General features: G+C 42.5%; 1 protein-coding gene across 1 annotated transcript in view; it reads left to right on the top strand.

Moving 5' to 3' along the window:
- LOC126212813 (something about silencing protein 10) overlaps nucleotides 1-13,070 on the top strand; it is a 195,196-nt gene that overhangs the window by 82,830 nt on the left and 99,296 nt on the right. The window contains exon 4 of the mRNA XM_049940224.1: nucleotides 3,704-3,828. Coding sequence (XP_049796181.1) covers nucleotides 3,704-3,828 — 125 coding nt within the window. The remainder of the gene's footprint in view (nucleotides 1-3,703; nucleotides 3,829-13,070) is intronic.

Raw genomic sequence — 13,070 nt, 5'->3', positions numbered from 1 at the left:
TTTATTTGAAACGAAGTATTTAATTCCACACTATTGGCTAGTTTCAAGTGTTTGCTGCATTTCATCTTCTAGCACATATGGCATTATGCCATAATAAAGAACCAAACATGAGATAATACAGCGCACTTTAAGCCGAATTATGCATTTTAGTATGGTACACGAAATTCCTCTGATGTCTAGTTTCTTCCATGACATAATGTATGATCTTTAAATGTTTTACACGTACAAACATATGGAATTCCTGCGTCATCATAGCTGTGCAAGCGCGGTGATGCCTGTTATCTGGCGCTCTCTGGCAACTGCTGAAACAAATCTCTTCCTAACAGGTCGCGGGAAAATATTGCGAATGATTGATTGAAAAACATTACTTTCAAAGTACATTTCTTTTTACGCATGGTGAACTAAGTGCGAGAATGTGCGATGAATTTCTTAAATCGCAGAGCATTTGACTCTCATTCAAAAATCAACTGTTTGAGGAAGACATTTAGAAAATATTTCGAGCCTGGGAGATCAGACATTTATGTCGGTATTAAAAATTTTACTGGCACATTTGTGTGATATATCTTAAAGTGTAACACGCGCAAAAAAGGTCAACATGTCTTTATACGTGCAAGTTTAGCTTCTCTTGCAGCTTATTAATCGTCGAGACCAATATTATATGTGAAAGCTGTGCTTTTCTTGTAACAACACTATGTATAATTTACACCATTAACTTTTCCTATTTGTGTGTATGCACTGCTTAACAGTGATAATGCTTTTGGCTGACTACATCACGTGGTCTAAGCCCTGAATATCAGCTGTATCGGCTTGCGAGATCATCTGACATGACCTATGACTGGCTTACAAAAGCGCGTTGCAATCTCGATTTCAATGCTCCAGAAGGTAACATGCGGTGTTTGGTGGAATTTGAATTTATACTTTCGTAATACGAAAATATCCAACCTACATGGACTTTTCTTCTTAGTTTCGTTTTCTAAATGGCTGAGAAGTTCTACACTGATGTATAAAACCATAACCATTCAAAGGATTGATATGTTTTACAGTTCCAAGGAAAAGTATACTGTCACTTAACACAGAAAAAGCGTATTTTCACCCGGGAAAAAGTGTGTTTTTTAACCGGGAAACCTGGGAAAAATCCAGGAATTTTTTTTCCTTGTCCGCGTATACACCCTGAATATAAATGAGAGAAAAAAACAAAAATAAAACTTTAGTCGCTAAGAAAATGTGCCATTACAACAACAGAACACAGTGCACACACAAGTGTTTGCTGACAGTGAAATGTGTCAAAGGCCTTAGGACAAAGACTTCACAGTACTTTGTAACAGCAAACTACTTTCAGTGAGTGTGATGTCAGAACTGCCTACATTTCTAACACACTGCAGGAAAATATTGCGAATGGTGGTTTGAGAAGTGTTACTTTCAAAGTAAATTTCGTTTTAAGCAACATGAATTATGTTATTTGAGAATGTGCGATGAATTTCTCGAATCACGGACATTTGACTCTCGTTCAAAACTTAACATCTTGAGGACCAGCTGCTTAGGAAAATTTGGGACTTAGAAACCAGCCATTCATGTCATTATTTAAAAATTTTACTGGCACATTTCTGTTTGATATACACATCAAAAAAAGTTTTGCATCACCTCAGTTACAAGAGTTCCGGAACCTGTACAGAAAACTGAAAGAAGATCAACATAAACATCCTTCTGCCCTTTTTATTGCTCATGAAAACCACACATTGCCTGTTGTACCACTGTACAACGAGACCTTCAGAGGTGGTGGTCCAGATTGCTGTACACACAGGTACCCAGTAGCACGTCCTCTTGCATTGTGCATGCCTGTATTCATCATGGCATACTATCTACAAGTTCATCAGGGCGCTGTCAGTCAAGATTGTCCAACTCCTCAATGGCGATTCAGCGTAGATCCCTCAGAGTGGTTGGTGGGTCATGTCGTCCATAAACAGCCCTTTTCAATCTATACCAGGCATGTTCGGTAGGTTTAATGTCTGGAGAACATTCTGGCCACTCTAGTACAACAATGTCATTATCCTGAAGGAAGTCATTCAGAAGATGTGCACGATGGGGGCACGATATGTCGTCCAGGAAGATGAATGCCTCGCCAATATTCTGCCGATACGGTTTTCCTGTCAGTCGGAGGATGGTATTCATGTATCGTACAGCCGTTATGGCACCTTCCGTGACCACCAGCAGTATATTGGCCCCACATAATGCCACCCCAAAACAGCAGGGAACCTCCACCTTGCTGCATGCACTGGACAGTGTGTCTAAGGCATTCCGCCTGACTGGGCTGTCTCCAAACACGTCTCCGACAATTGTCTGGTTGAAGGCATACGTGACACTCGTTGGTGAAGAGAACATGATGCCAATCCAGAGTGGTCCATTTGGCATGTTGTCGGGCCCATCTGTGCCGTGCTGCACAGTGTCATTCCAAAGATGGACCTCGCCATGGACATTGGGAGTAAAGTTGCGCATCATGCAGCCTATTGCGCACAGTTTTGAGTTGTAACGTGATGTCCTGTGGCTGCACGAAAAGCATTATTTAACATGGTGGCATAGCTGTCGGGGTTTCTCCGGGCCATAATCCATAGGTAGCGGTCATCCACTGTAGTAGTAGCCCTCGGGCAGCCTGAGCGAAGCATGTCATCAACAGTTCCTGTCTGTATCTTCTCCGTGTCCGAACAACATCACTTTGGTTCACTCCGAGACACCTGGACACTTCCCTTGTTGAGAGCCCGTCCTGGCACAAAGGAACAATGTGGACACGATCGAATTGCGGTATTGACCGTCTAGGCACGGTTGAACTACAGACAACACGAGCCGTGTGCCTCCTCCCTGGTGGAATGACTGGAACTGATCGAATGTCAGACCCCCTCTGTCTAATAGGCGCCGCCCGTGCATGGTTGTGTACATCTTTGGGTGTGTTTAGTGACATCTCTGAACAGTCAAAGGGACTGTGTCTGTGATAGAATATTCACAGTCAGTTTGTATCTTCAGGAGTTATGGGAACTGGGGTAATGCAAAACATTTTTTGACGTGTGTATAACTCTAAGGGTAACACACACTGAAAAAAATAAATATTATTTGTGAAAGTTTGACTTTTCTTGTAGCCTCACTGTACGTATATTAATTTAAACCATATCTTCTCTTGTTCGTGTGTTGGTACTAGTCATTGTTGATGTTGCTGCTGGCTGAATACATCACATGTCCTATGCTCTGAATATCTGCTGTCATTGGCTGACGAGATCATCTGCTGTCAACTGCGATGGGCTGACAAAAGTGAATTGCAATCTCAGTTTCAGTGCTTTGGCAACTAATGTGCCGTATTTGGGGAAAATTGTGTTTATACTTCCATAATACAAAAATATGTAGTGTACGTGTTGCTACAAACCGAAGATCTTTCCAAAATATGTTGTTATTTTGCTGGGTTGTGTTTCCTAAAGTGCCGGAAAGTAAAACCTTTACCATTCAGAGGATTGATATGTTTTACAGCTCCAAGGGAAAGTATGCTGTCACTTAACACAATGAAACTTTATTTTCACCAGGGAAAAAGTGTATTTTTAACTGGTAAATCCGAGAATTTGTTTTTCTGCCTACACACCCTGACACTGGATGTTACGATATAGTGTACTGGTGCTCAGACTCACATATCCCTAGTGTAGTGAGCAGAGTGTGTCTTTTTCAGGCTTCCAGAAGGAGGAGGAAGAGGAGGCGGCCCGACTGGAAGAGGAGGAGGCGCGGCAGATCCAGAAGCGTCTGGCCAGCCAGCTGCGGGACGAGGACTTCGGCCTCAGCGCCTTTGTCGCTAAGGTCAGGACATCGCGATGTGGGCCGGGGCCTAACTAATGGGACTTCTTTGTAAAAATCAAGAATTTTTAAAAGTATATGATGTTAGTCTCTTTGAAAATACTCTGCATCATTACTATGGCACATGTCCAAATACAGGGTGGTGCACGAAATGTGATACCATTTTGTTTTTGAATATAAACTTTATTGTCAATACAATCTGTCCATGGAGATTGGTTCTAACGCAATACATCCTCAGTATGTCCACCATTTCGTTTCCTAACTTCCTTCAAACGAACACTGAAGTTAGTGATTACCCTACGGCACATGTCTTCCGTAATTTCACTGCAAGCTTGAAGAATAAGTCTTCTGAGCTCCATTGACTCACGTGGACGTTTCGGAAAAATTTTTTCCCTTACGTACCCCCAAAGAAAAAAGTCACACGGATTGAGGTCTGGACTATTGGGGGGGCCAATTTTGTCCGTCATTGAAGCGACCTGGAAACCCGAGTGAAATGATCCGCATGTCGAAATGCTCGTGTATGAACTCCAACACAGTGTTTGCAGTATGTGGCCTTGCTCCATCTTGCATGAATCACTGCGTGTTGAAGGGCAAGGCAGTAGCAAGAAGCTGTGGAATGAAGCTATTGTGAAGCATGCTCAAATAACGCTCGCTGTTCACAATTTCTTCAAAGAAAAAGGGCCAATAAGTCCGTGACTGGAAATTGCTGCCCACGCTGTAATCCTCGGGGCATAATGTTGTCGTTCGTGAACCACTTGTGGGTTTTCAGTGGCCAAAAAGCGTACATTTTGTTTGTTAACCACACCGTCTAAATGGAAATGCGCCTCGTCTGAAAACCAAACGTTGTTGAGAGTTTCTTCCCCATCCTCCGCCCACTGAGCAAACAGTAGTCTCTGCTGTTTGTGTTCTTCAGTGAGATTCTGTGCACAGGTCATCTTGTATGGGTACAAACGGAGGTCACTTTTAAGAATGCGTTTAACGGAGCGTCTGGATATTCCCAGTTGCACTGCTGCCTTTCTACACGATTTCCCGGGACTTTTCTGTACAGCAACTCGTACCACTTCAATATTCTCCGCCGAACAAACAGGCTTAGGCCGAGGTCGCTTTGCTTCCAATACTGTTCCTTCCTGTACAAATTTATCGTAAAACCTGTGGATGGTCTTCTTGTAAGGGACCCATCGTGTGTTAAACTGTTGTCAAAAACGCCTCTGAGTCACAGCAAGGCTTTTCGTTTCACGAAAAACTAACACAATTGCCGATCGTTGCTGTGTTGTCAGTCTTCCATTGCCAGCCATTGCTGCTTACTAGTCTCCTAGTGGCAGCATCGTGAATTACACGTCATTTCATAACTCATTTGTTTTTCGAAGCTCTGCTGGTACTGCTGTAGAGATCCAAGCGGGATATCTAATGTGCATTGTAAATTGTGAAAGGAACAATTGGTAACACATTTCGTGCACCACCCTGTATCTATTCTAGCTTTGTAAGCACCTCCTGAATTAATATCCACTAGTGCTGTTGTGGCATTGTGTTTTATACTGTCCACATCATCGAAACGCTTTCCTTTCAAGTCCATTTTCATTCTAGGGAACAGGAAGAAGTCCAAAAGAGCTGAATCTGACAAATAGGTTGCACAGATACAGGTAGTTGTTTTCATTGCGTCCAAAAATTACCGAATATTGAGATCCGTGTGCACAGAAGCATTTAGTGCAAAAAGTGCTTGCCAGAATTTCACAGAACTTGATGTTTTTGTGCAGAGCTTCTGTGCAACCTTTTTGTATCCTCCAAATAGAATTGTTGGTCTACTATCCACTTTTGAGGGTCAAATTTAGAGCATGTGATCCCTTTGAAGTTAAAAAACAGACAGATCAGCATTGTTTTCTCATTCTATTTCACATGACAAGCTGTTTTTGGATGAGACGAGCCAGGTGACTTCCATTAACTTGACTGCTGTTCACTTTGCAGTCCTTACCCGTATTGCCATGACTCATCATCTGTGATGATTTTGTCGATAAAATTAGGACCGTGTTTGAACGTGTCCTCCATTTCATGACAGGCTCGAATGTCCTGTTCACTTGGATCCTGATGAGAAACCTGGGCACAGACTTTGCTGCCACTCTTTGCATTTCCAAATTGGCATTCAAAATGTACTAAATTAGGTTCTAGAACAACTCACCTAAGCTGTGTTATTCACTGATTGTCTGGCATCGATCTTCACTGACAGGATAATGAATTTTGCCGACGTGTTTGTCAGTTTGAGCAGTTGAAGGATGATCAGAACGGACAGATATTCAGTGAGTGTTCCCCTTTTTAAATTGAGAAAACCATTTGTAAATTTGAGCCTCATTGAGCGTGTTTTCTTGTACACTGTATTGTACATCAGTTTCTGCTGGGTTCTTGCCGAATAAAGAACAAAACTCTATAGGTGCACGTTGTTTGCTAGAGTTGGCAATTTCTTCATTTTGAGACGGTACTACAGGCTAAGACTGTTGATATTGTCATGTAGAAGAAGGTGTAAGTAGCTGAATGATGAACACTAACTTCACTTAACGAAGGTTGATTCAGCACTTGCACGTACAAGAGCATGGAGCGAACTGCCTCTGGCCAGAACACACACAGTATAAATACAGTTACAGAACATCCCAGTACAACGATTCTTGATATTTGTGGATACTTCTAGAATGCACCCGAACTGAATATAGAAATTAAAATTCTACAGTCCAGGTGAGTTTTGAACTCGTGACCCCCCCCCCCCCCCCCCTCCCGTGCAGCAATTCAGTATCATAACCACTACACCACAGTTCAACTCAGCTTCTTCTGTGAAATTGCTCCCTCCTTAAGAGAATAGCGTCTCGGTGTCACGTCCTCCTAGTCCGGGAACGAGTCATCGGTCCTACGTACTCCGACACCCGATGACTGATGCTCGCCCTGGTGATGATCTTAGATTTCTTCGTCACCTTTCCGCTTGTTGCCTGTCGCTGGAGCTTTGAATTTACCCTGGGTTGCAGGATCCTTGTAGGGCTTCATTTGAAGGATGTGGACCGTATCTCTGATCTTTCGTCGTCTTGTGTCGGGGTCGAAATCTTCGACTACATAAGTAACACCAGTCAACTGTCTTATTACCTTAAAAGGTCCAAAGTAGCGCCTGAGGATCTTCTCAGAGAGACCGGCTTTTCGAACAGGAGTGAAGATACAGACGAGGTCACCGGGCTGGTAGACAACAGGGCGGTGGCTCGCATCATACCTTCGGCAATCATTTTCTTGAGCCTGCAGTGTGTGGAGTCGAGCTAACTGCCGAGCTTCCTCAGCTCTGGTTAACGCCTGGCCGATGTAGTCGTCGTCCACATCTCCAGGATGTAATGGAAACAGTGTCCATCGTCGTAGTCACATCACGCCCATGCACCAGGAAAAAAGGCGTAAATCCTGTGGTGTCTTGTTTGGCGGTGTTGTAGGCAAACGTCATGAAAGGTAGCACCTCATCCCAGTTGCTCTGCTGAACATTGACAAACATTGATAGCATGTTGGCCAAGGTCGTATTAAGACGTTCAGTAAGCCCGTTAGTTTGCAGATGGTAGGCAGTCGTCATGTGATGAGTAATGTTGCACCGAAGGTTTATCTCTGTCACACAATTTGGTTGGAAAACTTTCCCTCGATCTGCAATTAATGACCTTGGGGCACCATGTTTTAATCCACTGTCTTCCACTATGAATTTGGCTACCTCGAATGCTTCGGCTGTTTTCGTGGCTTTTGTAATGGCATAGTGTATCAGATAATCAGTGCAAACAATAATCCATCTATTGCCATTAGCCGACATTGGAAATCATCCGAGGAGGTCAATCCCAACACGCTGGAAAGGTGTTTCAGCTACCCAGTGCTTCCACGAGAATAATGTCATGTAGAAGGTGTAAGTAGCTGAATGACGAACACTAACTTCACTTAACATAGGTTTGTCAGCACTTGTACATACAAGAGCGTGGAGCAAACTGTCTCCGGCCAGAACACATACAGTATATACAGGGCGTTTCAAAAAGAAAGAGCAGATTTCAAACATTTATTTCTCAAAAACTACAAATGATAGAAACACAATTCAAACGTTTCTTGTCAGAGAAAGGTTCAAAGTTTTTCAATGGTCCGCGCAGAAGTTCCATGCAAATCCGCAGTGGCGCTGGCGTTTGTTTGTAGGAAAATGGCGACGACACCACAGGAACGATCATTTTGTGTGCTGCAATTTGCAAAGTTAGAGTCCATTGTTGGTGTGCAACGTGCATTCCGCCGTCAATTCAACAAACAGCCGCCTCGTCATAAGCAAATTTATGAGTGGCATCACAGATTCGTAGAAGATGGTTGCATCTGCAAGCGAAAAAGCACGGGTCGTCCACGCACATCGGATGAAAATGTCGAGTGTGTCCGTGCAGCTTACGAAAGGAGCCCTAGAAAATCCACGGCACGGGCAAGTCACGAACTAAACATGTCTAAAACAACGGTATGGCGCGTTCTGAGTAACCGTCTGCACATGAAGCCGTACAAACTGCAGTTATTGCAAGCATTGCGTCCTGACGACCACAACAAAAGGTTCGAATTTTCAACTGCAATTCTACAGGACATGGAAGAGGACAATTTTGCCGAACGATTAATTTTTTCAGATGAATCAACGTTTCACATTTCTGGTAAAGTTAATCGGCATAACGTACGAATTTGGGCGAGTGAAACTCCGAGGGACGTTATTCAACATGAAAGAGACTCACCAAAGGTTAACGTCTTTTGTGCAATTTCGGTAAACAAAGTTTATGGACCTTTCTTTTTCATGGAGAAAACTATCACAGGAACCATTTACCTGGACATGTTAGAAAACTGGCTATTTCCTCAACTTCAGGAAGATTCAAATCACTTCATCTTCATGCAAGATGGCGCCCCACCACACTTCTCTGAACCTGTACGACGGTACCTAAATAACACCATTCCAGGACGGTGGATTGGAAGAGCAGGAGCACAAGATCAATGTCATCGTCTGTGGCCTCCCAGGTCACCAGACCTTACTCCCTGCGATTTTTATTTGTGGGGGTACATAAAGGACTGTGTTTATGTCCCACCTATGCCCGCTACTCTTCAAGAGGTACGACATCGAATTGTTGCGGCCGTGAATTCGGTAACTAAAGACCAGTTGCGTCGTGTGTGGCAAGAAATGAGATACCGGTTTGATATTTGTCGTGTAACAAATGGTGCTCATATTGAGGTACAGTTTTGATATTTGTTGTGTAACATTTGGTACTCATATTGAGTGAAGGACCGTTGGAATTGTGTTTCTATCATTTGTAGTTTTTGAGAAATAAATGTTTGAAATCTGCTCTTTCTTTTTGAAACGCCCTGTATACAGTTACAGAACATTCCAGTACAATGATTCTTGATGTTTGCGGATACTTCTAGAATGTACTTGAACCAAATATAGAAATTAAAATTCTACAGTCCAGGTGAGTTTTGAACTCACAACCCCCCTGTGCAACAGTTCAGTATCATAACCACTACACCACGGTTCTACTCAGCTTCTTCTGCGACAATATTTTTAGAAACATCGGGAATCCAATACATCAACATTTAAGGAAATATCATTATCGGCCCTTGATATATTGAAAAAAGTATCAATATATCAGCGGAGGAGATACCGACATACTGGGCTACGAAAATATCGGCTGCACATTGTAAATATACTGCCGGTTTTAGAGCTGTATATTTAAATATTGATTTATTATGAGCTGTTTTGTACATCAACAAGCTAGCAGCTTGCTTTTCCCCCTTAGAGCAAGAATTGAAAGGAAAACTATGCACGTTCAGCTTGGCAGTAACCACGTTGCTAGCAATGATAACTACACGTAATGGCACAATAAAAGGTCTCCGATGGGTCCTTTGTTCGGTGGTTTCATCACATATTGGATTTGTCTGGAACTCTTCATGTTGAATTCCCTGTTTTTTCCATTTCTGCAAACACCAGCAGCCTAGTAGTTGTAATCTACATCTACATCTACATGATTACTCTGCAATTTACATTTAAGTGCTTGGCAGAGGGTTCGTCGAACCACAATCATACTATCTCTCTACCATTCCACTCCCAAACAGCGCGCAGAAAAAACGAACACCTAAACCTTTCTGTTCGAGTTCTGATTTCTCTTATTTTATTTTGATGATCATTCCTACCTATGTAGTTTGGGCTCAACAAAATATTTTTGCATTCGAAAGAGAAAGTTGCTGACTGAAATTTCTTAAATAGATCTCGCCGCGACGAAAAACGTCTTTGCTTTAATGACTTCCATCCCAACTCGCGTATCATATCTGCCACACTCTCTCCTCTATTACGTGATAATACAAAACAAGCTGCCCTTTTTTGCACCCTTTCGATGTCCTCCGTCAACCCCACCTGGTTAGGATCCTACACCGCGCAGCAATGTTCAGAGGACGAACGAGTGTAGTATAAGCTGTCCCTTTAGTGGACTTGTTGCATCTTCTAAGTGTCCTGCCAATGAAACGCAACCTTTGGCTCGCCTTCTTCACAGTATTATCTATGTGGTCTTTCCAACTGAAGTTGTTCGTAATTTTAACACTCAGGTACTTAGTTGAATTGACAGCCTTGAGAATTGTACTATTTATCGAGTAATCGAATTCAAACGGATTTCTTTTGGAACTCGTGTGGATCACCTCACACTTTTCGTTATTTAGCTTCAAGTGCCACCTGCCACACCATACAGCAATCTTTTCTAAATCGCTTTGCAACAGATACTGGTCTTCGGATGACCTTACTAGATGGTAAATTACAGCATCATCTTCGAACAACCTAAGAGAACTGCTCAGATTGTCACCCAGGTCATTTATATAGATCAGGAACAGCAGAGGTCCAAGGACGCTTCTCCGGGGAACACCTGATATCACTTGAGTTTTACGCGATGATTTGCCGTCTATTACTACAAACTGCGACCTTCCTGACAGGAGATCACGAATCCAGTCGCACAACTGAGACGATATCCCATAGGCCCGCAGCTTGATTAGAAGTCGCTTGTGAGGAACGGTGTCAAAAGCTTTCCGGAAATCAACTTGAGATTCCCTGTCGATAGCAGCCATTACTTCGTGCGAATAAAGAGCTAGCTGCATTGCACAAGAACGATGTTTTCTGAAACCGTGCTGATTACGTATCAATAGATCGTTCCCTTCGAGGTGATTCATAATGTTTGAATACAGTATATGCTCCAAAACCCTACTGCAAACCGACGTCAATGATATAGGTCTGTAGTTCGACGGATTACTCCTACAACCCTTCTTAAACACTGGTGCGACCTGCGCAATTTTCCAATCTGTAGGTACAGATCTATCGGTGAGCGAGCGGTTGTATATGATTGCTAAGTAGGGAGCTATTGTATCAGTGTAATCTGAAAGGAAGCTAATCGGTATACAATCTGGACCTGAAGACTTGCCCGTATCAAGCGATTTGAGTTGCTTCGCAACTCCTAAGGTATCTACTTCTAAGAAACTCATGCTAGCAGCTGTTCGTGTTTCAAATTCTGGAATATTCCATTCGTCTTCCCTGGTAAAGAAATTTCGGAACACTGCATTTAATAACTCCGCTTTAGCGGCTCAGTCGTCGGTAACACTACCATCGGCACTGCGCAGTGAGGGTATTGACTGAGTCTTGCCACTTGTGTACTTTACATACGACCAGAATTTCTTCGGATTTTCTACCAAATTTCGAGACAATGTTTCTTTGTGTAACCTAATAAAGGCATCTCGCATTGATGTCCGTGCCAAATTTCGCCCGTCTGTAAATTTTAGCCAATCTTCGTGATTTCGCGTTCTTCTGAACTTCGCATGCTTTTTCCGTTGCCTAAGCAACAGCGTTCGGACCTGTTTTGTGTACCATGGGGGATCAGTTCCATCTCTTACCAATTTTTTAGGTATGAATCTCTCAATTGCTGTTGCTACTATATCTTTGAATTTGAGCCACATCTCGTCTACATTTGCATAGTCAGTTCGGAAGGAATGGAGAATGTCTCTTTGGAAGGCTTCTAGTGACACTTTATCCGCTTTTTTAAATAAAATATTTTGCGTTTGTTTCTGGTGGATTTGGAAGAAACTTTTGAGTGAGAGACAGCTACTAAAATGTGAAGTAACACCATCTCAGAGTTGTACACCTTGTTGATGAACTTGAAATATGGAGAAATATACCATATTTAACAAGGAAATTTGCCAAACAGTCATGCAATTTGAGAAGTTACTTTATTTTATTTTGGCTAAGAGCTTCAGCAATTCAATACGCCATCTTCAGGCCCCGTATGCACCTATCAAAGATTATCAATACTGGCATACAGGGGCCATCTCTTTCTGGATGTTTTATATTCTCAAGTGCTTCCAAAAACAGATGACCCCTGTATGCCAATATAACCTTTGAGACCTGCATATGGGGCATGAAGATGGCATACTGAACTATCAAAACTGTTAGTGAAAATAAAGTAACTTCTGAAATTGCACGGCTGTTTGGCAAATTTCCTTGTTAAATATTTCACCGGGCACTGTCCCGTGCCCACACTGGAGCTACAGAGATGAAATATACCATACGTTAGATGTCTGTTGCAGACGGAAATAACATTTCTTTTTAGTTTAAAAGAATAAATAAAGCTTCGGTGAGTGAGTCCAGAAGACTGATGCCGACAACACACAGACAAGCTGCAGTCACGAGTCACTGCCTAAATAAAATGGGCACAGACATACACGAGTATGTGTCTCGCTGATTGTGAAAGGAAAAACGTATGCATCAACCACTCTGCAACACACTAAAACATAAGAGTTTAGATCCCCACTTAAGTTACTGCTGCCCTCTCATCAGGATACAAAACAAAACTCTTAAAATTTGGTTTATTGTAAAGGCATCAATCCGAATACAAACTCTGATCTAATGCCAAAGGCAGCTCCAGCCATAGCAATAAATGCAAATTAAAGCTAACATTGAAACTTCCCGGCAGATTAAAACTGTGTGCCCGACCGAGACTCGAACTCGGGACCTTTGCCTGTTCGCGGGCAAGTGCATCAGTCTTCTGGACTCACTCACCGAAGCTTTATTTATTCTTTTAAACTAAAAAGAAATGTTATTTCCGTCTGCAACAGACGTCTAACGTATGGTATATTTCATCTCTGTAGCTCCAGTGTGGGCACGGGACAGTGCCCGGTGAAATATTTAACAAGGAAATTTGCCAAACAGCCGTGCAATTTCA

This window comes from Schistocerca nitens, chromosome 11 (assembly GCF_023898315.1).
Source record: "Schistocerca nitens isolate TAMUIC-IGC-003100 chromosome 11, iqSchNite1.1, whole genome shotgun sequence".
In the NCBI taxonomy this organism is placed as follows: Eukaryota; Metazoa; Arthropoda; class Insecta; order Orthoptera; family Acrididae; genus Schistocerca; species Schistocerca nitens.
Note: the sequence above shows the minus strand (reverse complement) of the source record. Positions and strands in the feature narration are given on the sequence as shown.